This window comes from Vombatus ursinus, unplaced genomic scaffold (assembly GCF_900497805.2).
Source record: "Vombatus ursinus unplaced genomic scaffold, bare-nosed wombat genome assembly UNPS02014799.1, whole genome shotgun sequence".
NCBI lineage: Eukaryota > Metazoa > Chordata > Mammalia > Diprotodontia > Vombatidae > Vombatus > Vombatus ursinus.
In genome coordinates, this window is record NW_020954577.1 from 17,083,040 (window position 1) to 17,109,537 (window position 26,498).

At 41.4% G+C, this 26,498-nt stretch overlaps 1 protein-coding gene across 1 annotated transcript in view; it reads left to right on the plus strand.

Annotated features, from left to right (window-relative positions):
* The window catches only part of DGKB (diacylglycerol kinase beta), a 575,035-nt gene extending 564,312 nt beyond the window's left edge, over window positions 1–10,723 (plus strand). Inside the window, exon 24 of the mRNA XM_027872326.1 lies at window positions 10,034–10,723. Coding sequence (XP_027728127.1) covers window positions 10,034–10,141 — 108 coding nt within the window. The 3' untranslated portion in view covers window positions 10,142–10,723. The remainder of the gene's footprint in view (window positions 1–10,033) is intronic.
* Window positions 10,724–26,498: the final 15,775 nt, after the last annotated feature.

A 26,498-nucleotide genomic window follows, 5' to 3' on the forward strand; every position in this document is an offset into this window, starting at 1 on the left:
CTGCTGGGGAGTGTTTTGCTGGGCATTATTTGGTTCATTCCCCAGTTACTTGGAACATTAATTATTTTTGTTTACCTATGCATAATTTTTCCTAATTTACCCAGCAGTTGTTTTTATAATTGACAATGCAATTTGCTGCATGTGTGCTTTCTGCTTCCAGACAAGGGTGCCAGGATGGAATGCACCCATCTCGCCATGATTTCAGGCAGTTCAGAAAAGAATGAGTTGTGACTAATTTCCAATTAATTTTCAGTGGTTACAGGGGAGCCAAACAATTGCACCTACTAATTAAAATGTAAAAGATTCCAGAATGTCATCTTCAGGTGTCTGTGGAATAGACAATTTCCATTCGAGTTCAAAGCGGGATCTTGCACATGCTGGAACTTGACAGCTCTATTAATTTAAAGACTCCTTGATACCTATTAGTACAAAACACAAAAAATACCATTAATCATTTATTGTAATTTTGCAGCTCTGTCATTTTCTTACTATGTTAAAAATTATGATGACACCATAATGTTCTCTAGTCTACCTGGATGGCAGAGAAACAGATCCCACGACTTAGGAAAGACACCAGAGCACGTTATTAGAGCTTAATTAATGCCAAACTGATTAGATTGGATTGCATCTTGCACAATAATATTTTAAAGAAATTTTTTAAACTGTCATGTAAAATCCTACTCCAAACGTTATGTTTACAATTAAACTAATTTAATATTGTCCTTCATTTTTATACATGAGGATTTAAATATTTTCACATCAACTTGAATAGTTCTTTTTTGCCAGAATCTCAATTCTTAATCACTGGGCTCATTATTTCTATTTTAGAAAACATTTCAGTTGTGAAAAGACGACCAGCAGTATTTTTGTTGGCCATAACTATATTAGACACCCCAAGCCTCACTGAGATGCAGTTCATCATAACCTCAAGGGGTAAATATTTGCTATGGGAAATACAAGTGAAACAGTACAGTCATAACTGTAGCTGAGGCATAGTGACCCTAGGTTTGCCCCCAGAATGGGAAATTTAGGGTGCAAAGAGCATCCTCTGTGGGCATATTCCATGCCTTGTCCGGCCTCATCTCCATAGTGACAATCAGGATGGGCTTATCCTTCGACCTGGCTCACTTCTTCTTCCTTCAGTAGTCACCCGCCTGAGCCCTGCCCTCATTTTCCCACTGCCACCAAGTCCTTCAGCTACATGCCCCCAAGAAGTATTTTCAGCTTTTGTTAGCCTCCCTACCTCCCAAATACCAACCACTTCCACATGTTCCAAGCATCAAAATGACTAATTATAGGTTTGAAACCAATGGCCTCATGCAGGTTTTTCATGGTGAAATTTATTGGGACCATCCAAAGTTCCTGTCTTCTCAATTCCCAGAGCCATTATGTGAGGATTTTGATAACCTGGAGAGTGTCTGGAGGAGGGCAGCCAGAATGGTGCCCTGGAAGTCATTCATATAAGGATCAGTTAATGGCCCTGGGGATATTTAGCATGGAAAAAAGAAGTCTCAGGGGAGCTGTGATAGCTGCCTGTAAGTTCTTCTGGGACACCCTGTGGAAAAAGGATTAGATTTGTCCTCTTTGGCTTCATATGGCCTAGAAACAGAGTGCCACATCCCTGGGCCTCCCTGATGCAGCCTAATTTCCCCTCAAGGCAGGGCAAGGGAGATGGAACACTGAAGAGGACCTAAATCCTCTTTTCACCACTCTTTACAATTTGCCCACTATGTTGATTTCACATTGGGTACCATTATAGGTACCTGACCTGCGGGATAAGTATTTGATTCTCTTCAAAGTAAATGACATTGACACCAGACACCATAAGGGCTCTATTGTCCAGCCTGGTCAGAGAAGAGGGTCTTTGGGTTCTCTGGCAAGAGCAAGTCCTGTTTATATAGTGCATTCCTCATCTTAACCCTTAGCCCCTAGGCCAAACACCTTGCACACAGCAGGTGCCTAATTAGTGCTTATTGGATTGCCTTGGATCCTCATGACAACATTTTTCACTGGACATGACAGGAATAATAAGCCCCTTTTTAAAGATGAGGAATCAGGACTAGAGAAATGATATGACTTATTCTTGCTCTCAGAGTAAATGTAAGAGGCAGGATTTTAACCCATCCCCTTCCTCACTCCAGGTCCAAGAACCTTTACCCTATATCAGACTTCCTTTTAGACAAGATATTCAGGTTAATAGTTACCATGCCAATTATCCAAGAACGGGAATATAAGAAAATGTACATGGTCCTGAAACTGTCCTCAGCACAATTTAATGTTGAATACTTCATCTTTGAAGATTCAGAAAGCACTTCCGGATCAAGCGGTTCCTGGAGGAATACTAATAGCCATTTCATAGCCAGGGATGTGGCACAGGTTAATTGAAATTTCGAGGTCAGAAAAATGTCAAACCAACTTTCAATGTATTACAATCCAAAGACTTAGCCACAGGCAAGAGGTTACTAAAGTAAATGAGTGAATACATTTATAGGATTAGAGAATGTTGCAACCACAGGGCATATTACATATCATCTAATCCAACCCCTTCATTTTACAGATGAGAAAACTGAGGTCCAGAAAGAAAAAAAAATTGCCCAGGGTCACAAGGGTACTAAATGGCAGAGCAGGGATTTGAACTCAGGTACTCCAAATGTAGTGCTTTTTTTCCTCTACCTGAGATTTTACTAGAAAACTCTATACAGTATCTGAGCTTCCAGAGTTTACCAGACTTCATAACGAACTTCCCCCCAGAGAATGCCTTAGGCTTTAGGTGCAAAGAAACAAAACTCCCACCCACAGCTCAAAAGCATGTCCATGCAAAAATGTGTCATCCGTCATGCTCACGTGAATTCAATGTCCTTTGGAAAGCCACCTCTCCATTCCTCAAGACTGTGCCTTATTTAACTGTCTTCCATTGGCAAGTGAACATCTCAAGTTCCTTTTGGAAGACTGAAAAAAGATCCTTTTGAAGACTTATCTCAGTATGATGTTAGATAAAAGATTTTAACATTAAACTTAGAAATTGCAACTGACATGTCAGTTCCAGAAAATAAGGCCTTGAATGCGAAAGGCACTGGCAAAGGGACTTGAGCAAATTTTGTGCCGCATTTCCCAGCTTCTTGGCGGTCCTAAGCTTACAGAGTTTAGCTCACACTTTCTACTTAGAGCCATATGGCTCTGCTCCATACCTGGGACCAAATGGCTCCCAGCATCATTTAGTTAGGAAGGCCAGTCTCTTCTAAATCCAAGACGGGCAATTTCAATGATTGGCAACTGCTCTGATGAATGATACACAAGCGGAAATTACTTTTTCTACTGGGTTAGAGGTGAAAGTTCCTCCAAGTGTTGTTGGAGACGAACACATGTGATGACAAAGATGAACTCTTAAATTAAAAAAAAAAGCCAAGAAAGTCCACCTCAATGAGTTCCCATGAGCCTATCTATAAAAGGTCAATTCCATCCTCTGTGGTACTGTTCTGAGTGTCCTGTCACAAGTCACCAAGAGATTAAGTGATGAAAGTGGATTTGCATTACGCCAACCCAGAACAGTTTGGTCTATTACCAAAATTGAGAATGTTCGTACATATTCTAATTCAGGATTTTCACAGATTGAATTCTGCATAACAGTACCTTGTACAGAAAAGGGATGCCATATTTTAATTACTTTGATTCTCATTAATCTCTTTTGACCTGTTAGACATTGACCTACTAGCATGATTTTAATTTGAAATTTGCTACTTCCACTATAGACCTTATGTTTCTGGGTTTAATTATTCAGTACTTGACTGTAATTACATAGACATATGATATTCATGGAGTCCTTTCCGTCCCAAAGATTCAGAAAAAACCAGTTCTATTCCACCACTCAAATACAGCTAGTTCTGGGGTTAAAGAGAATTTAAACAGTTTAGCAGCATCCACTGGTTGTACATAGCACTTTAGACAAATGAAAAATACTTTATTCCTCTTAGACTGCCGAGAAGGCTCACCCAGAAACGCTTGAAGTCGTTCCGAATTTTAGGTCACGAGAATTTTTTTTTTGTTTTAAAAAATCTTGTGTGGTCCAAATCAGGACTAGTCTAGCTTAAAGTTTGCCACTTAGTAGACAATTAATAAATGTTTTTTTAGTTGAGATATTGAATGTAAATGAAATGAATCAAAGCACATAATTCTTAATTTTGCTCCTCTGCTGACTGCAAAGCTTTAAAGAACGTTCTTCAGGCTTTAACCCCAGACCTGTATCTGCTTTCAGTGAATCCCTACAAAGAGTGCAAAAGCAAGGACACAGAAGAAGCAGGTGATTGTGAGGTTTGAATCTCCCTAATGGGAAGGCCGTGTGGTCCATTGGGCCCTGGGGAGGAGCTGAAAGGACAGTGAGAGAGGCTGCCCAGAATACCAGAGAGCTTTCCAGAATTGGGAATATGGAAAAATGAACCCAATGTACTAGCTCCAGTTGATTGGATGAGGAAATAAGCATTTCAGGGACATAGTCATTCAATTTTCAAAGGTTCACTGAGTCATTTACACTTCTGGCCCACCTTCTCAAAGTTCATGTTCTTCAGTGCTGAAGCACTCATGGCTAGAAGCAGCTGGGGATATTGCCATCCCCACAAAGTGCCTAGCATCTGAGACACATACACACACACACACACACACACACACACACACACACACACCAGAATAGTCTTAAGCAAAAAGTGTTCCTTTCTTGCCTTCTCACACTCTCCTGATTGGTCACAGAAGATGTATAGCCTCAGGATGGATGTAAAATGGTGGGGTGCCTGGCACCGAAAAGGCAAAAGGCTGACAGTGTTCTTGAAGACCTCAGGAGGAGTCATGGGGAGAGCAGGCCTGAATGGTGGCCACTGGAAGCACCCTATATTTCTTTTAACATAACAGCATGCAGTTTAATGTTCATCTATAAGTACTCAAATATATGAATAGGAAAAAAAAGAAAACCCAATTGACAATTGTTACAAAAGATTGCTCATATAACTCTGTGCTCCTGTGATTCACTAGCTATTAACAAATACAATGGTTGTGTCTATTCACTTCATAACAGTATCAACACAAGAAGCCTAGACATCTAATGCATATGTTGTTGCTATTAATAATCCTTATTTTCTAGTGTGTATGTTGTTCTTCGGCTTGTGCTCCCTTCTCTCCGTATCACTAGACAGAGAGCGAGGAAGGCCTGGGTTCAGATCTGCCTTGGCCACTTAGCAGCTGGGTGACAATGGGCGAGTCACTTGGCCTTTGTCTGCCTCAGCTTCTTCAACCCTAAATGGGAATAACAAAATTACCTCCAAGGGTTCTTATTAGATAACATTGGTAAAGTCTTCTGCAAACCTTAAAACAGTATATTAATGCTGACTCTCATTATCATCATCTTTATTATTATATGTGTACTCTTACATCTTATTTATATTGGAGGACAGAATGTCAGAAAGCACAGGGGAGAAGAAATGCAAACCCAGAAAGTTACTCAAATCCAAGTGGGTTTAGAAGGAATTCAGGCAAAAGCAAAATATCTAGAGTATACTCCCAAAGAAAGAATATTTAAATTATTAGACTCTCTAAAAATTATTAAAAATAAATCATCTGACTCTCATTTAAAGAAACTGTGTAGGATTATTCCTAAACTGTAGTATAAAATGGGGGATGAAATAAATAAAGAAAATTCATAGCAAGCCAAGAGAAGAGTCCCAGATTCAACATATCCCAACACATCATTTCCAATCTTCAAGTTAATACTGACAAAGTTATAATCTTAGGAACAAAACAGGAGAGATGAAAAGTGTCACATATCAAAAAAAACACCAAATTTCAAAAATTGTTATACAAAAACAAGAAATGACAGAAAGTTTTGAAATATTTCAGAAGTCAATAAACATAGACTTTCATCCCAAAAGTCACCTGCCAATTAAAGCTAAGCATCATTTTGGAAGACAAAAGATGGTCATTGAAAACTTAAGATCAATGTGAATAATTCATTCTTAAACCACTGTTTGCCTCAATTTTCTCAACTGTCAAATGGGGGATAATAATTAGGATCAAATGAGATAATTGTAAAGTGCTTGGCATGATGCCAGGTACATAGTAAGCACTATCTAAATATGATGATGATGTCATATCTAATTGCTTTTTTTAAAAAAAAAGCCCATCAAGGAAGGCACAGTAGCATCTTATGAAGGATGCTGGGTGACTCAGTGGATAGAGTACTGGGGCTGGAGTCAGGAAGATCTGAGCTCAAATCTGGCCTCAGATACTTACTAACTGTGTGACCCTGGGCAAGTCACTTAACTTTTGTTTGCCTTAAGCCACTAAAGAAGGAAATGGCAAACCACTCCAGGTTCTTTGCCAAGAAAACCCCATGGACAGTATTGGTATGCTATGGTCACATGCTATGACCCCGTGCTATGGGGTCGCACAAGGTTGGACACAACTGAATGATCCAACAATAACAGTAACAGATGCATTTATAGACTGAAGGAAATGAGCCATTGGAGGGGAAGAGATTGAAGAGATTGAGATAAATGGGTCAATTGATGGAGCTAGTTCATAGAGGAATCAGGTGGGTATTGCTCAAGGGCACCGTTGTAAAGATATGTCAACAATTGGTATTGAGGCCTCATGAGGAATTGTGATGCCTCACTAAAGAAGTTGAAATTCACAGAAAGGATGGTTCAAAGCAATGGTAGACTCATACCCATCATGAAGGAAAATGGACATGATATCAAAAGGAGAGAGTGAACACCTATGCAAGACCATTACCTACCATTTGGTCTATGAAGGCAAGAGAAGTTGACTCTTCAAAATTCCCTTACTGTCCACACTCTGAAACAGTGCAGCATTCTTCATTCACCCTCTCCATGTTCTGCAGCATGCTCAGCAGCCCTTGGTCACCAGTTCCCTGAGGTCTGTGCAGTCAATAGAGCAATTCATCTAGGAAGAGTCCATGGGCCCTCTCCACGTCCTGGACTATAATGCTAATGGTCTGTTGAGAGTGAAGTCCTGGCACTTGCTGCTAACTGTCCTTCAGCTTTCCCATATTGAGTGAGGGTTCTAAGCTGGGCAGGCTTTCCTTTTGTGCTGTGGTGGAAATGTCATTAGACAGGGAGTCAAGAGACACTGGTGCTTCTCCCAGCTCTGCCATTACTTGGCTGTGTGGCCGTGAGCATGTTCTGCCCCGTCTCCGAGCCTCTATTTGTACATCAGTAAAATGAGATGATTGAACTAGAAGGACCTCTAAATCTCTTTCTGTCTACCAAGTCCTGAAATCTACAGTTCTCATCATTGCTCTCAAAGAATATTTATTAAATGTCTTTATTCAGTCCTTTTGTTGAATGTATTTAGCACAGTGTCTAACACAGAGTAGCCATTTAAGAAATGCTAGTTGATTCTTTGACACACACATCCAGTTTATCATATAAAGATATAAATATGTAAATACTATACACACATATGCATATATATGTATATATGTGTATATATATACATATATATGTGTGTGTATATATATATATATATATATGTAAATGCTTACATATGGAGAGAGAGGGAGAGACAGAGGGAGAGAGAGAGACTACCCTAAATATAGAAGGGTTGCCTCAGGAGAGAGTGGGTTCTGCTTCACTAGGGGTCTTTAGCCAGGGGCTAGGTGATCACTTGGGTATGTATCTTGGAGAGGGAATTTTTTTTTTTTCAAGCACATGTCTGACTAGACCCTTGAGTTCCCTTTCTGCTCCACTGAATTCAATTCAAAATCATATGTAATGTTTTGTAAGAACCTGGACAGAACTGGACTTGATTGGAGACACAAAGGCTAAAATAAAATAGCTCTTGTCCTCAATTAACTTCCGTTCTACTAAGGGAAGTTCCTATGATATTCACAGTTTACTTTTTGAGTTACCTACAAAGCTAGTTCATTGACCTCCTAGTTTTCAAAACAGGTACAGAATGCCCTTTTTTTCTAGATCACCTGGAAAAAATATAATAGAATGGAATCTCGTTGAGAGCAGGGATTATTATTTTTTAGCATAACTTTGTATCCCCAGCATCTAGCACAGTGCCTTGCACACATTAGGCACTTAGCAGAAGATGCAGAGATGGACTGGAAGAGACCATTCTCCCAGCGACCACAAAAATTCTTCCATGTCCCTATCAATAAATTGATGCACCAATATGCATTAAGCACCTACCCTATATTGGCTACTCTGCTGGGTACTAGAGATAAAAAGATAACAATCAGACAATTCCTGCCCACCAGCAGCTTCCATTCTACTTTTCACCAAGTGATCTAGATAAGAAGGGCATATGGCATCTGGCTTAAATAGAATGTAAATTACACCTTGGGAAATAAGGAGTATGCATGTTTAGCGCTTAATAAATGTCTATTGGCTGACATATAAATATACTGTAACTAAATACAAATGTTTGATCAAGCACCTGTGTGAGGTGATACCTGCGAGCCTCTCATGAGCCCCTCCCACATATCTTCATCATGCCCTACACGCAAACATGAGAGGGAAGACAGAAGGGTACTATTTTGCAAGTTGGCTTGCCCAGCAGTACATTTTGGGGTAACCTGAGACTCAGATAATTAGGAGCAACAGATATCAGCCTACACCCACTTTTTTTTAATTAGGGGAGAAGTACCTTGACTGCATCCAGAATGACCTTAGATTCCTTTAGAGCTCAGCAAAGGTGCTCCTTCTTTTAAGGTGTTTCCTACTGTCTTACTCCTCCCCCAACCTTCAGCCTGGGCCCTGTGCCGATTTTAATGATCCCATCCATGTGACACACATATTTTTGTTTCATTGCTATTAGTGAATGACAAGTGAAAGAGATTCATTTTCACTTGGAAATGTCAGCTATGCACTTTAAGAGATATATTTTTTTGCCGTTTTTAATGAGACGGTGTTTCTTTTTGAAAGAAATACTCATTTCTGATGTGGGGAGTGTGCAGGTGACAACTGATATTTAATAAGGGATGGCTCTTGTATCTGGCGCAGCTCGCTAAAGAAAATGTCTCCGATTGCTTTTGAAAAACTCTTGGCGTCACTAGCCCAAAGGCAAGACGTGACCTTTTTTATTACATAATGAGAATCATTTATTATCTTACAATGTATCTTAAAGCCACAGACAAAATGCCACTCTGATAATTGCTTTCAATTAGCTGTGAGCATAGCCGAGATTCATAAAATGTCTTCTCTAATTTAGGCTGGAATTAGAGAAAATTGCCGACATAATCTACTCTGAGGTTGTCTCATCTAAGGTGATTTCGTCGTTCTATATCAAAGAAAGGGAAGCAGAGAGCTTGAAAACAGTCTTCTAGAGGGTTAGGATACAGGATTTTCAATATTGGATTCTATTCTATTACCAATTAATTAACAAATTAGAAAGCTAGTTCTTCATTTTTTGACCTTTTCTCCATGTTTGCTTTTGACTTTGTATTCCAATGATTGTTTTGAAAATGACGCGAAGTAGACCAAGAGGAACCCGAGTCTTAGGATCATTAAAAAAAAAAAAAAGCCTGGGAGGATCCCAGGGATAGGTGAATACCCAATAGGCTTTCAGCCCTGTCCCAGGCTGCCGTGACATTGGACCATCCCCTCCTGTCTGGGCATCTTGCTCAGTTGTGCTCAGATGAAATGCCAAATGGCCAAGTTAGAAGCAGCCAACATCGAAGCCGCCAGTGCTGCCCTGAGCTCTACTGTATGTGGTTACAGAAAGCATAATGTTTAAAATATGAACTCGATTAATTTTATGGTTTTTTAAAGTATCCTGTGTAATAAAATGTGTTTTAATGCGTTCTCATGTCTTTTCTTTAAAAAAGGTCAGGGCAGTAGGGAGAGTGATGGGTGGGGGAAAGATGGTGTAATAATAGTGGCTCCAGAGCTGCTGCTATTTGTGGCTATTCAGCGGCTCATGAAATATTTGTAACCTTAGCAAAGAGTTTCAGAAAAAAAAAAGATGATTGAATCTGGCGCTGACTCTTTCTTTATATATATTTATATGCATTTTCCCCCAGATAAAAATTACCCACAAGAACCAGGCTCCGATGCTTATGGGACCCCCGCCGAAAACTGGGTTCTTCTGCTCCATCGTCCGCAGGACACGGACCCGCAGCAAGGAGTGAGCCCAGCTGCTTGGGTCTTGGCCACCGAGCGGGCATCCTCCGGCTTGTGAACGTTCACTCTGGAAAGCTTCGACCCGATTCTGTCGTCTGTATGTGCCGCCAACCCTTGGAACTGGTTCTGCAGTATCTGTGCCTGAGCTAATGTACAATTCTGCTACTAGAACATTTCTTGTCCCAGTTTTAGAGGCATTTTGCATGAAGAAAGCAGATGTTTCCATAAAGTGATACTGCATATATCTGTGGCATGCATTCCCATGGACTCATATGTCTCTCTCCACATACACCCCACCCTAACCCTGCCCCCCTCTTGCAGCCCCTGCTTAGTAACTTGTGGGAGTAGCCTGTTGTGAAACCTGAAAAGGGAACTGCCAGGAGAAATTGATACTGTCAGTATGATCCCCTTTATTATCCAGCCCAGATCAGTAACAGCAGGGTGAGGATGCTAACCCTGGGCTGGCTAGAGGCTTAAGCGAGGTGTTGGATGTAAAGCACTTTGTAGACCTTTAAACACACTAGTTAAATGTGAGCTATGATTATCATTATTATTATTACAATTATTATTGTTGTCTTCTCTTTGGGAACCAAATATCAGATCAATGGTCTTTGACCTTGACTTCTAAGGGGCCTTTACAATCACAGGTTTCATTAAACAGTTATCTGTCCCGTCTCACTGCTTGTCCCATGCTTCCCCTCTTCTTCCAAGCTTAACTCTGTTGTATGTGTGATTGAAAAAGGGGAATGGATTGTCTAGTGAATCTAGCAGAAGACATATATTTCTAGGAAAATGGAAAGCCAAGTTCTTTCTTGCAGAAATACATGAGAGCATTTGACTCTGAACAAAATTTGGCAACTGAGACAAACCCTAAATCTCCCTGCCTCTGAACCCCTGTGAGAGCACCTCATAATTGCTTATGTAACCAATAACCAAGTGGACTTTGTAAACCATGTGCCTAATCAACTGCATTTCCCACCAAAGATTTAGTGAGAGAGGCCTGAGAGAAATGGGTTAATGCATAATTAATCAGGCATTAGGGAGCCAATCCACTCCGGGAAATGTACAATTCTTTGAATTCCTTTTGAAATGGCTGAAATAACACTAGAAGAGGGTAAACTGTCCATTATTTATAATTAAAATGCTCACCTTTGATAGAGCTCCAAAATATATAGTCCCAGTTCCAGAAGGGCCTTCTTGGCCTCCTTGTTATACATAAATGTATGTACTCATGTTTCATGTAAGTGCATCTGAGAAAGGAACCCAGAGATGGTCTCAGGCCCTTCTCTTTAATGTTGGTACCTTCACTTATTTCAAACGTTAATGTGATGGGAGCGTGAATCATGCATGTCCTTGGTTCTTGCCTCTGGGAGATTTCTTAGTACTATTTATACCTGATGGCATAGAGCTTTGCATGGTATGTCTAACCCCTGTAGTGACCTGAGACATGTCCTAGGATGGTACCCATCCCCATGTGGCATTGAACTAAGGACACACAATGTGAATCCTTCCATGAACAGCCAAGGTCTTGCTTGTTCATATTGACCACCATTTCATCATCATATATTTTGTGTCTTCAAACATGCCACAAGGGGAAAAAATGTTTGAAACGCATGATTCTCTCTCTCTCTCTCTCTCTCTCTCTCTGTGCATTAAAGCGCTAATGATTTATCAGTGCTATTTTGTATTGATTCAATTCATCTTTGAATAACAAAGAGCATTTAGTCATTTGGTTGAACTCAGTTGTGTGCATGGATTTATGGATTCCCAATGACACCGCTTTCATCTCTGTGCTTTGGTTGGAGACCTAACTCAGCTGAGTGCTACTGGACCCTGGACCTAAGCCACACCCGTCTCTTAGGCTGACATGCCGGAAAAGATCCTGTACTAGAGCCCCTTCTCTCAGTATTCTAGAACCCTCCAAGTCAAATAACAATAAACAAAATGTCTTCATGGGTTCTCAAATGAGGATGTTGTTTTTTTCCCAAAAAATCTAGGCATAGCCCAACATTCCTAAGACAATTAGCCTTGCAAGCTTGCCCTCATGGGGCCCAAAAAACTAACTTAGACTAGGACTTAGCACAGCTATCCAGCTGAAGAGATTTCTCATGAACAGAAAAAGCAAATGTCCTCGTCAGCCTGAGGTTTCCTGGTGTGGACGCTCATCTTACAAAATGATGGTTTCAGGGAATAGATATTTTCACGTGAATTGTCAAAATGATGTGCCATAGGCTGAAGGCCTTTGGTGTTGGGCCATATTTTGAAATTACAACCTTTGTGTTCCCTACAGCATGTGATTATCTCTTCATTACTTTTTACAGAACTCTGTTTTAAATGCCACAAGGGTTTGTGAATCATTCTTAATGATGGGCCCAAGGAAAACACTCAGTGGACAACATTAGGGACACACACTAAACACCATGCAGACAAGGCCTCCATAATGGATATTAATGGCCATAACTAGGGGGCTGAAGCTTTCCTCCAACATGTTAATGGAGCCCAATTAATGTTCATCACCATCCCACACTCAGTGACTCACTCTTAGTCATCCTACTAATAGTGATCCATTTTTACTTTACAAAAACCTATTTCTTAGTTGCCAAGGTATGTGCTCTCTCTAATCACACTCCTCCTGGGGGTTGGAGCATAGTTTTCTTTTCTTTTTTTAAACCTACTTTGATGGTTTTGAAAGCAAGAAAGACATTTCCTTTTCTCTGAGCTGACAGTCTCCAGTGCAGTCGAACATGGCTCCTTTGTAATGCTGGTTAGAGTCAATCCTAACTTGAATGCAAGACCCTTAAACATTTAGTGGGATCTGTGTTTTCTTCATGGGACAGATTATGCACTTCCTGAGGTGTTTGAGTTCCGCTCAACTTCTTTGAAATATCATGGCTGTAGTCAGGTAACGGGCAAGAGGGGAAGCCACTTCCTGGCAGGTGGTTTCCAATCCAATAGCCAATGATCCTTTATTAAATACATACGATATTCCTGTGGTAAGCTCTGAGGATACAACGAATAAAAAGAAAGTTTGTTCTTGCCTTCAACGAGTTTGCAGTCTAAAAGAGGAGACAACACACAAAAGGATACAGGAAAGGGGTTGGGGAAGGGACGCCGGGGGCTACCGAGCATGGTGTTCAAACCAGGCAGGGCAGCAAATGCAATGTGAAATGATCTGAGGGTCCAGTTGCAGCGCTGTATAAAATAAGGTGTTTGGAGGAGTTTGGTACTCTGCCCTCCAGTCCACCAATCAAAAAGGAGAGGAATTTGAGGGAGATGGAGCCAATCACGGCTTGAGGTAGCAGCATAGTGGTGAGTTTAGAAGTGGTGAACTCATTCTGAGAGGAGCATCTTGTTCCATGGAACTGAAACCAGGCAGGGCAGCGAGTTGAAGAAAATTCCACCCAAGATGGAGAAAAGAGAGACCATCCTCACTTCATCATCATTATTTCTGTGTTTAAGATGCAAGGGATCGTTCTCAACTGACTGGAAAACCAAATTAACAGGGGTTATATATGTATCTACCTTTAAAAATAACCTTCAAATTCTGGGTCTATAGTAGGACACCTTTGGCTATCTCGTGAAGCCTATGGATCCCTTCCCAAAATAATGTTTTAAAATGCATCCAATAAAATACATAAGATTACAAAGGACACAAATTATGTTTAAATATAAAGGCAAATTTACAAACCCCAGGTGAAGAAGCACTGGATGCTGAAAGAGTTGGTCAATTCTGTGGTGGGATGGTAGGGAGAAGAACCAATCAGACTGGTTCTTTGGTATGACATGGCCAAACCAAAGTGAAACAACAGATGGAAATATCTCCTTTTGATGGGTCATGTCAGTATTGCCAGAGCCAATGGGGCAGCTTCACTGGTATGCAAGGCTAACGTGTACAAGCCATTGGGTCTTGACATAATTACCCAGTGGGGATTGGTAATGATCTCTATGTTTCCATCTCGTTTTTCTTTCTCCTATTCTTTTAGGGGGAGGGAGTGTCAGAATATAAAGGGCCACATCAATTTGAAAATCTTCAGCCATTCACAAAATCAGCTGCTGTAGAGTTGGCTGTATCATGTCCATAGAGCCTCAGATGTCCCTCTTTTAGGAATGTCACAATGCAAGGTGGGTTCTGTCATCAGTGATGGCCATATGGGTCCCTTAGGAAGCAGTGCTGATAGATTGAGCTCTTATAATGGAGGTGCAGAAAACCAAAAAAGGACAACTGTTTCATGAAAAGCTATAAGACAGCTGAGAAACATACAATCCAACTACCCGTACAGGAACAAAGTTATAGAAAACTCATTAACTGAAAATATGCCCAACCTTAAATATTGGAAGCCCCTTGAGGAACAAAACTAGAATTACATTCCCAGAAAGCATCACTCTGGAATTCAGCTTTTGAAAAGAAAGATGATGACAATCCTGCACAGTGTGTCTTGGTGCTTGGGTTCCAGTCATTTTGTTGACAATGAGTCATCCAAAGCAGTTGGCCCACCTTCTTGATTGAATGGGTGTCTGGTGAAGGGGAAGATGGGAACGGGTCCCACTGAACTCTTCCAGTGAATGTCGTAAAATGACATGCAGCCTCTGCACATGGTGACCTTTAGTTTGGACATGTTTGACCCTGCCACTCTGGTGAGGGTACCATTCCTAGAGGTCCAGGATGCCTTGGACTAGAGGTCCTAACCACAAGCCCATGGTCCTGTATGGAGGTCTGATGGTTGAAACAAAGACACTAGGGACCCAATTGTATTCTGGGTGACACTGGTGAGCCAACTCTCCAATGTCATTTTGATCCTCACCCAGTGACCAGTTTTCTTCTTTATATGGGAGTGGGGGGGGGGCGGTTCAAGTTTTTACACAGTAAATGAATAGAGTCTCCCAGCAGCATTCTTCTTTAGCATTGCTGAAAAAATAAAACAACCTAAGGCTGGGGCCATGCCTAGTGTGTAACTCTTCCTACTAAATAAGGATGATTTAGGACTGATCCAAAATTCTGAAAGAAAAGTATTTAAATCTAACAAGTATTTATGAAATGTCCTTATGTACCAGGCACTGTGCTAGGCACTGGGATTACAAAAGGGAAAGAGGCTTTGTCCTCAAGAAGTTTATGTTCTACTAGGAAAAAAAAACAAAATGAATCATGTACATGCAAAAGTAATTTTTTTTAAAAGTCTAAAGCAAAGGGAAAAGAGAAAATTCAATTGGGATAAATGTAAAATCAAACTTGGGCTCAATCAGCCTCAGGAACTGCAAGATGGAAGAAGCACGGTTAGCTCTGAGCCCCAAAGGGAATGCCAGACCAAATAAGGCAGCAATGTATTATGGCTGCCAAAAAGTCGAACGGGATCTGGAGCTGTATTAAGAGAGGCAAGGCTTCCAGGACTAAAGTGTCAGGTCCATGGCATTCTGCCCTCATTGAGCCTTATCGGGGGGGCTCTCTTCTGTTTGGGTGCCACTGTTTAAGAACTCCATTGATAAGCTGGAAAGTGTCCAGCAAAGGTCACAGGATGGTGGAAGTCCTTGAGCCAATGTCACATGAAAAATGAGGGAAGGAACCGGGGATTCTTAGCAATAGGGAACGCACTTCTGTCTTCAATATTTCAAAAGTTATCACACGAAAAACGTATTAGATTTGTCCAGTTTGGCCACTGAAGGCAGAACTAGGAGGGATGGGAGAAATTACAAGGGAGCTAATTTGATCTGAATGAAGGAAAAACTTGCTAAGAGTTGACCCTGCACAGACAGGGAATGGGCTTCTTCAAGAGCTGGTGGGTTCTCCTCAATGGCCGTTTGGGGCAGAACAGGGAGGGCCATTTATCTAAGGTGCTGCACAGGGAGTTCTGGCAGGGACAGATGGGACTAACCAGTTGTGCAGGTCCTTTCCAAGTGTGACAGTCTGTACTGCAGTATGTAAAGGAGGTGCTTTGGGACCTTAGCACCTAGAGGTCTTCTGCATGCTTGTGCCAACTACATGCCCTCAGTGCAAACTCAGATGTAGTCAAAGCCTGTGTTCTTGGGTGTCGTCTTTTTTGTGTTTATTTTATTTGTACTGCATTTCACTCCCAGTGCCCTCAGCTCCTTTGTGAAATTCCTTCTTTTCTTTCCTTCCATGACCTTTTCCTCCTTTCTTTCTGTCTAATCTTATATCTTTGATTACTCATCCATCTAATGGACTGACTTCTAAATATCATACCAAAAATGGGACACATTCTCTAATGCAGATTCAATTTAAAATGACTTTTAGATTCTTAAAGGAAAATACTGAGCAAGAAGTAGGGTAGCCAAGTTGGGTTTTGCCCCAGGGGCCAGAAATTTACTGGGTACTGAAATGTCTGGTATTTTTTCAGCAGGTTGGAATAATGCAGCTGCAGTTTATCACCTCATTAGTGAAGATAATTAGTTAAAATGGGAAGTTGCCCAATGATGGTGCTTTCTCCCCCGCCCCCTCCTCACCCTGGGTGAGATCCTACCACAAGCCACCACCTTCAGCGGCGACCTCACAGGATCCCAGGGTCTCTGTCTATATTTAGCTATTTAGTTCACTATATCTGGCCTTCCCCAGACATACTTCAAATTCCATGCCATTTGTCTTGCTTTGCTCTCTGTCTGCTGTTGCACCCTCCTGGGAGACCTAACCCTCTCAGCTCTGGAACTCATGGCCTAAGGCCTGTGCTACTTAGATTGGTGGAAGCCACTAGAGCTCTCTTGCCTCTGCTGTGGTTCCCTTTCCACCCTGATCATCTTTGTGCCAGCCACCCAGCTGACACTTGAGTACCACACCACCACAACCCCCCGACTCTGCTCTCGATAGTTGTTATCTGAACCAAATCAATATGGCTGTTATGACCTAATGGTGTGTCAGTGACACCACTCATCATCCCTATGTGTCACAGTTCGAAACCGTGCTCCCTGGCTACTAAGGCTCTGTGTTGTGGTATGTCCATAACACAGTGTAAGCTTTCTGATTTCAGGCTCTGCCTTGATTATGTTACTCTGAGCACAGGGCTTGGCACAGAATACCCACTCAGTGCTTCTTCATTATACTTCTCACCTCCTACAGGGAGTATCCCAATCAATCCATCCCCACCCAGTAATGATTCAGCAGGTATTGACCTAGTATCTTACTTCTGTGCTACGCTAAGCACTGCGATATGCACTGGGGACAGGAAGACAAGAGGAAACAGTCCCTGCCCTCAGGAAGTGCCATTTCATCTGTCAGGTGATACAAAAAACACATATACAAGGATCCCCAGGTCAGAGGTCTCTTCCTAAAAGTCCCAACTCACCCAAGGAAGCATATACTTTATGGGTTCTGGGGGGCACCACAGTGGGCAGAGCACCTAACTTGGAGTCCAGAAGACCTAAGTTCAAATTCTGCTTCAGACGCTTACTAGCTGTAAGACCCTGGGCAAATCACTTAATCTTTGTTTGCCTCAGCATCCTCATCTGTAAAATGGGGATAATAAAAGTACCTACCTTACAATATTTGATGATCAAATGAGATAACATATTATAAAGTATTCTGTAAACCTTAAAGTGGTATACAAATGTGTTATTGTTATTTATTACTTGGTAGTAGTAGTAGTAGTAGTAGGGCACCCAAGACTCAGGTTATTGAGTGATTCCCCCATGATCGGGATGCTAATCCTGGCAGAACCTGACTCAAGTCCCAGCCCCTGGCTTGGAGCTTACCACTCCTTTGGTAACCACTGTCTTCTACCAACAGGCCGGCAGGCTGAGCCCAACAGCCTGCCTTTCAGTAGAAAGAATTTGTGCTGTACCAGGCAATTCACAGCAGCTCCAGGTTCTCCAGGTCCCTGTATGAAAAGTCTTGTCATATTGGAACATTGCTGGAGTGACCAGCTCCCACAGAGTTGACTGTCCTGTTCTCCACTGCTGCTCGGGTCACTCCGTGACTATGGTCTGCCCATTCCATTCTGCTTACCTTGTCTGTTCACTGTCAGCTGGTGTGGTCAGTGGGGGTGGTACCGGCCTCTTCTGACTCATTAATTTGTTCATTCAATAAACATATACTAACTACCTGCTGTATGCAGAACTCTGTTAGGCATGGAGGAAAAGATTCAATGAGACAATCCCTGTCTTCTTGCAGCTTGCAGTCTGGTAGAGACCTAAGACACAAACCCCATAACTATAGCTCGAAATATTACAAGGTGATTGCATTAAAGAACAGCAAAAAACAAAAAAGGGGGGAGAGGGGCTGTGACCTTCAAGGGGGAGGTCAGTCTTAAGGGGCTTAATAAAGGAAGGATTATTTGAGTTAGAATCAAAAGATAGGAATTCCTTAGATGTAAAGATGGAGGACAGAGGCATTAATGAAGCCTTGCCTCAACCCAGATGTCATTCTGTCTTTCCAAAATAAAGATGCACTCCCTTCAACAAATGACGCCAGTGGTCTTCCAGCTTAACATCATTAATGCATTACAGAGAACCATCTGATCATTTAGGAATTCTCCGAAGTAGTTTTAGGTCACTGATTCCTGTTCACCTCTAATACCGCCATCACTAAAGCTGGGAAGTCAGCAGATCTTAAAGAATTCATGCCTTCGATTTTCTCGTGGGACCAATGGGAGAGAGAGCAGTCTGAACCCAGAATCCTAGCATCGGCTAAGAAGACTTCCCACTGAAGCCAACAAGAACAATTCACTAGCCCTGGCCTTACAGTCCATGAAGTACATTCCCAGCTCCCACCATTAACCACTCAAGCACAGTGCAGTCACCATTTGTTAGGTCCTTGCTATGAGCAGAACACGGAGCTAGAGTGAAGAGATGGAAAGGTTAGATAAGGCACAGTCCTTGCTTCCATGAAACTCCCACTCTGGTAGAGAGAAAAATAAAGAAATGATTGTAGTATAAAGGTTTTTTTGTTGTTTGTTTGCTTGTTCTTTAGACTATCTGAGTGTGTTTGAAGTGCTATGCTTAGGGTCTCGAATGCCAAGTCAAGGAATCTGAACTTTACTCAATAGACCCTAGGGAGCCAATGAAGGTTTTGGAGCAGAGGAATAAGGTCAGACTTGTACCTGAAAAAGAATCATTGACACTGGAATCTGAAGAAGCTATAGGAGTTTTTTCAGCATTTGCTCTTGTACTGACTAGCCACCTGTGGGGAAGAGATCTGCCTGCCTCACTAAGAAACATTGTTTATTTAATACTAATCATAACAACTTTATGCTACAGATTCTCAACTGGGCCCTGACTGCATCAAAGCAGTATTTCTACACTTCCCAATGGAGTAACTAACCCACTAACCACAGAGGCTTTTCTGAACTTTCTTGTCCATCCTCAAAGCTCTCATGGTTCCCATTCCTCTCATCCGTTCAGTAAGAACCTCACCTCACCATTTACTGAAAAACTAAGGCCATTTGCCGAGAGCTCTGTCTCCTCCTCTGTTCCTTCACATCTCTCACTCAGGTGCCTTCTGCCACTAACTCTTCCTTCGTCTCCACCTCACATAATGAGGTGGCCATCTCCTTGCCAAAGTAAACCCCTTCCTCTACAAACAAAAGGAATCTCATCCTCTCCTATTGCCTCCTCTGTCATCCCCACTCTCACTAACCTCCAGTCCTCACCCTACAGTCATCTGGCTGCTTTCATGCTGCCTACAAACTTTCCCACATTTCCCCAAACCTCAAAAAAAAATCACCTGATCCTTCCACCTCTCTTACCTTCTGTTTCTTACATCTCTCTTACCATTTTTTTGGTGAAACTCTTTGAGAAGGATGTTTATGAATAAGTGCCCACTTCCTTCCCTCTCACTCTCTTCTTAACTATCTTCTTGATTCCAACCTCATCATTCCATTGAATGTGTTCTCTCCAAAATTGCCAGTGATATCTCAATCACCAAACGTAACGATCTTTTCTTAAACTTTGTTCTCCTCAGTCTCTCTGCAACCTCTGCCATTGTCCATTTCATTATTCTCCATGATGCTCTCTTCTCTCTAGTTTGGCTTGACCTTGCTCTGTTCTGGCTCTCCTTCTACCTCTCTGACTGCCCCTTCTCTGTCTCCTTTGCTGGATCTTCACTCATGTCTCCTCTGCTAACTGTGGATGTCCCCAAAGGCTCTGTCCTGGGCCATATTCTCTTCTCCCTAAAATGCTATTCCATTTTATGATCTCATCAGCTCCCGTGGTTTCAATTATCATCTTCATAACTTCAATTATCATCTGATAACTTTCAGATTTATTTGCCCAGCCCTAACCTCTCTCCTGTCCTCCAGTCTGGCACCTCCAAATACCTATTAAATATCTCAAATTGGATTTCCCACAGACATCTTAAACTCAACAAATCCAAACTGAATTCATCCTCTTTCCCTCCTCCATATTTCCCTATTACTGTAAAGGGCACTATTATCCTCCTAGTCACCTCAGTTCATAATCACAACTGAGATGTCATCCTAAACTCCTCCTTCTCCTCTTTTTTCTCTTCTTTCTTTCTTTTTTCCTTCTTCCTTCCTTCCTTTCTTTCTTTCTTCCTCCTCCTCCTCCTCCTCTTCTTCTTCTTTTCCTCCCTGTCTTTTTCTGTCTCTGTCTCTCTTTGTGTCTTTCTGTCTCTGTGTCTCTGTCTCTGTCTCTATCTGTCTCTCTTTCTGTCTCTGTCTCTGTCTCTCTTTCTCTCTTTGTGTATGCATTCCTTCCTCCTTCCCTCCAATATCCAATCAATTGTCAAGTCCTTTCAATTCTACCCTCCGAACATCTCTGCTATATATTCCCTTCTTTAGCTTTGACATTGCCGTTACGCTGGTCCAGGCCATCATCCTCTCACACCTGGACTATTGCAGTAACATGCCCATCTATGTCCCTGCCTCAAATCTCTCTCTACTCTAATCTACCTTCTACTTAGCCAATATATTGATGGTTTTAAATTGCAAGTGTGACCACGTCACCCTCCTATTCAATCAACTCCAGTGTTACCCCCAGGATCAAATGTAAAATCCTGTTTGACTTTTAAAGCCCTTCACAGCTTGGTCCTTTCTTGTCTTTCCATTCTTATTACACTTTATTTCTTCTGGGTGCTCAGTGATCCAGTGACATTGGCCTCCTTGCATGTCATACTCTTCCATCTCTTCTCTGAGGGTTTTCACTGGCTCTCCTTCATTCCTCGAATTCACTCCCTCCTCATCTCCATCTCCTGGCTTCCCTGGTTTCCTTCAAATCTCAGTTAGTTCCACCTTCTGCAAGAGGACTTTCGCAGTCTTCCTTATGTTTATTGCCTTCCCTCTGAGTCCCCCCCCCAACTTAGTGAGTGTGCATATATAATTATAATATATATAATAATATAATATATCATATATGTATCATATATAGTATACATATATAGTGTATAAATATATACAGATATACACACGATACTATGTATACACTATATATGATATGTTTTATTATTTATACACATAGAGGACATGTGTGTAGGTGCATATGTTGTTGCTCAGTTGTTTTTCAATCATGTCTGACTCTTCATGACCCCATCTGGGCTTTTCTTGGAAGAGATACTGGAGTGGTCTGCCATTTCCTTCTCCAGCTTATTTTGCAGATGAGGAAACTGAGGCAAACAGGTTAAGCGACTTGCCTATGATCACACAGCTAGTAAGTATTTGAGGTCAGATTTGAACTCAGGACTTCCTGACTCCAGGCCTGGCACTCTATCCACTGTGCCACCTCACTAAATATATATATATGCATATGCATATGTATATGTATGCAGCACACATGTGTGTTCACATGTGCATATGTCTTATTTGTGCATAGCTTTTTGCACATTATCTCCCCCATCTGACTATGAGCTGTTTGCTCGCAGCCTTTTTTTTTTTTTTTGGCCTTTCTTTGTATTCCCAATGCTTAATACAGTGGCTGGTATATAGTGGTCCCTTAATAAATGCTAATTGACTGACCAGTTGGCTGACTGATGAAAACCAACCAGCCCACTGAGTCTTACAGTATGTGACATAATCCCCACCATTACCTGACCTTTGCAATGAAGGAAGGGACCTGCATTTTCTCAGTTCTTTTCTGGGACCCCACTTCTTCATGGGAGGCATCTCGAAGTTCCACTTCAGAGACAGCAATGTGAGTCTGGTATGCTAATAAGGCAAACTAGGAAGGCATTTGAAAAGGGGTGTGCTTGTCAAATGCTAATAGCTGTAAACTGGCTCATGTGTGAATTACTAGGTGTTTGGGGGGGAGAATTAAACACTTTGCAAACGTTTTCAAGTGTAAATGGACTTTCTAAACCTGTTGTCTCCTGAGAGATCAGTGTTTTCCAGGCAGGAGGCGGGTCACCTCCCTAGAGAGCCACCAAGTGTTAGAGCATGTTGGGGGGGGAGGTGCCTTGGGGACAGCCACTCCCATGTGTACCTGAATGGCACTGCCCCTCACAAGTGACCATCCAGCCTCTGTTTAAAGCTGTACAGTGAGGGGGGACATGGAGGGGCACCCGCCATCTCACGCAGCAGCTCATTCTATTTGGGTACAACTCCCACCATTAAGAAACTCCCCTGCCTTTTTCAATACCAAAACTTGTCTATTTGCAATTTCCACACCTCATTATCCAGACTTAGCACAGAACTCTGCACAGGTAGAGGTGCTTAATAAATACTGATTGATTGATTGACCATGCCTGGTTTCGCCCAGTGGGACCAAGAATAGTAGTTTTAACACTTCTTCTCCCTGAGAGTCTTTCGAGTATTTCAAGAAGCTCTTATCCCCTCCCCCCACCTCATACTTTTCTTCTCCAGGTCAAACAGCCCCAATTCTTTTGATAAGTGGCATAGTCAACAATGCTCCAATCCTCATGGCTACCCTATTCTGGACAACCTCCAGTTCACCATGGCCCTTCCAAAATGGGTTTTCTACCAGATGCCCATTTCCCTGGTGTTGGACCTGGACAGAGGATGCAGGGCCTCTCAGACCCTACCCCAGCCTAGATCTCTTCTTTTTGTCCAGTCGAGAAGGTCTTAGGAGCTCTGATCTGCTACAGTGAGGACCTGAGTCATTTTGCTCTTCTGTTGGAATCCCAATAATCCTAGGGGCTCAGCACATTTATGCCAAATAGTGCAGACACCTGATCATTTTAGCCTACTGCAGCTCAGAACTCTTTTTTTAATTTTTAAACAATTTATTGATTAATTTTTAGTTTTCAACACTCATTTCCACAAGATTTTGAGTTTTACATTTTCTCCCCCACCTCAAGACTGCATGCAATCTGATATAGGCTATACTTATATATTCATATTAAACATATTTTTGCATTAGTCATGATGTAAAGAAGAATTAGAACCAATGGGAGGAACCATGAGAAATAAGAATCAAAACAAAACAACAAAAGAAAAGGAGAGCAAATGGTATCTGCATTCAGGTTCCATAGTTCTTTCTCTGAATGTGGATAACTTTTTCCATTGAGAGTCTTTTAGAGCTGTCTTCAATCTTTGCATTGCTGAGAAAAGCCATGTCTATGAAAGTCAGTCATCGTACAGCGTGGCTGTTACTGTGTACAACGTTCTCCTGGTTCTGCTCACTTCACTCAGCATCAGACCATGCAAGTCTTTCCAGGCTTTTCTGAAGTCAGCTTGTTCATCATTTCTTATAGCACAATAGTATTGCATCACATTCACATACCACAACTTGTTCAGTCATTCCCTAGTTGATGGGCAACCCTCCAGCTCAGAACTCTTGAGCTGAAGAGATCCTCCAATCTCTGCTTTCCTGGTAATAGGGATTAATTATAGACTTGTATCACACACACACACACACACACACACACACACACACACACACATTACTTTTTTTTTTAATATGGCTATTCTGGCATGAGAGGTCTTAGCTACCATATTGCATTACTGACTTATGCTGAGTTTGCTACCTGACATTTTTCCAGGAAGTAGCTGAAGGTCTTTCGATTGTTGCCATCTGGCATGACACCCGTCCCTCCCTGACTTATGTCAGCTACAAACTTGCTAACTGTGCCATCTAGCCTTTACACAAAAGCAGAATAGAACTTAATCAAGATAAAGACCTGTGGCACTCAACTAGAGACTTCTTTCCAGGTCCACACCTTTGCCATTCTTTGGGTTCCATAATACATTCTTTTCTGACTCTACATGATAGCCTCTCGCTTAGTCAGTACTTTTCCAGCTTGTTTATGGGGATCCTTGAATTTCAGAATTGGAAGGGAACTCAGGCTCCACTCAGTCTAATGATAACTGAAAAATAAATTCAGGGCAACACACTTGGCAAGTGGGTATCACTAAAGTCAGGATGAAATTCTTGATGAAAACCCAAGTATTTTCTGTCAGTCCCTCAGGAAACCCAAGCTAGTAAGACTATTGAAAGAAACTGTTTGTTAAAAAAAATTTGTTCTTGATGAAGTCATGCTGGTTCATAGTGATCACAGCTTCCCTTTCTACATTCTCACAAACCATCCTTTTAGTAAGTCATTATTAATTTGTGCCAGAAATGGAAGTCAGACTCCCAAACCATAATTTTTTTTCTTATTTGTCCTCATTAATATCACTCAATATTTACTGCTTTTATCCCAACTTTATTACATATTGGAAAATCTGTGCCCATTTTAACAAATCAGGAAAACTTAGCAGTCAACTCAGCCATCTGGTAGTAAAAGGCTTGACACCAAAAAAAAAGAAAAGGAGCCATGGATTTCTCCAAATTTCCCTGGTCGTGCACAATGGCACTCTGTAGATTACACCATGCTGCATTTTTTTTCTGCAAGTATATTTTTCCAGCACAGATTTCAATTTAATTTAGTGTGAAAACAAAGCATGAATGTAGCCCTAGTGACGGTCATTCATCCAGGTCAAAGTTCCCCACCACAGCAGTTAGTGCAGGGCCTAGGTAAGAAGTATGGAAAGGCCTATTTACCTAACTGAAGTTTTCCACAGGCTGAAAATGTGACAATCTTTGTCATAGACTGACTCACTCTCTAGGAGATAAAACCTTAAAATTGTGTAGTGATTTAAATATATTATCATGCTTTATTCTCACAACCCCCCTGGGATAGAGGTTCTATTATTAACCCCATTTTATAGTAGAAGAAACTGAGGCAGGCAGTGTTAAGTAATTTGCCTGGAGTCACACAGCTAGTAATTGTCTGGGGCTAGGTTTGACCTGAGGTCTATCCTGACTCCAGACTCAGCGCATTATCTATTATGCTGTTTAGTCAGCTCCCATATAATAAGCAGAGAATCTAGTTGACCCAATGGAGAGTTTGTGGCTGCATCAGCTGGATAATAAAGACAGTTAGAATTTAGCTAACAGTGTGTTGACCAAGCATTGAGTAAATGACTAGGTCATACATCTTTGCTTACAGAAACAGAGTTGCTTATAGTTGTGATATACCAGAAATGAGAGAAAGTTCATTTTTGAGGAACCCAAACTAATGGATTGATATAGGTTTTGCAAGAAAATGGTAGAGTCTGTACAATTATCACTGAAGGTTGCAAAAATTTAGCTCCAACTGAATACATAGTAAGACATCATTAATTGGTCATAATTAGATACCACAAACTCACTGTCCTTCATAGATTAACAAAAGACATATGTCCAAACAAGAAATCTGACCCCCCCGCCACGCACACAGCAATATCCCTGAACTGAACTGAACCCAGAGGATTGTCATAGCAACAACTGTTGCCCAGAATCACTTTGACATAACATCGATACGTATTCATTTAATAACAATATTTTTAATCAGTGCTTCCGTGACTAATACTTGTAACCCCCAAACTATATGAAATGAAAAGCTCTCAAAATGTATAGATTGTAGAAGAAATTGAAACTACGTGGGAACAGAGTGAGCTTCGTGCCCTCTTGTTTGCTCCAGGAATGGTACTGGAGATGCTTTCAGAGAGCCCGTGAGGGATACACTGACATCTCAATATTTTTATTCAACAACAACAACAAAATAATGTTATACATGTGATCAATAGTCCTTCAAATATTAATCATAAAATAACAATAGGAAAATGGATTATCCCTGGATTGTTTTATTTCTATCTGATCTTCATTGAATAAAAGAATGAGAAGAATAATAGTAATAAATTCATAAGGGTGGAGCCCACAATCTACTAATCCAACCCCACTTAACCCTGGTACGTTTATCAGATGAACACACATATCTACTTAGACAATTAATGAGAGGTATTGAGTAGCACTAGAAAAAGCATGGACATCTTAGGAGCCTTTCCCTGGAAACCCAGCTCACCAATGAAAGTAGGAAAAACAAGATTTCAAGTCAGAGGACTGTTTCAGATTCAAGCTTTGCGGATTGCTGCCTGTGTGACCCTGAGCAAGTCACTTCCTTTCTTTGATTTTTTTTCACCTTTGACATGAAGG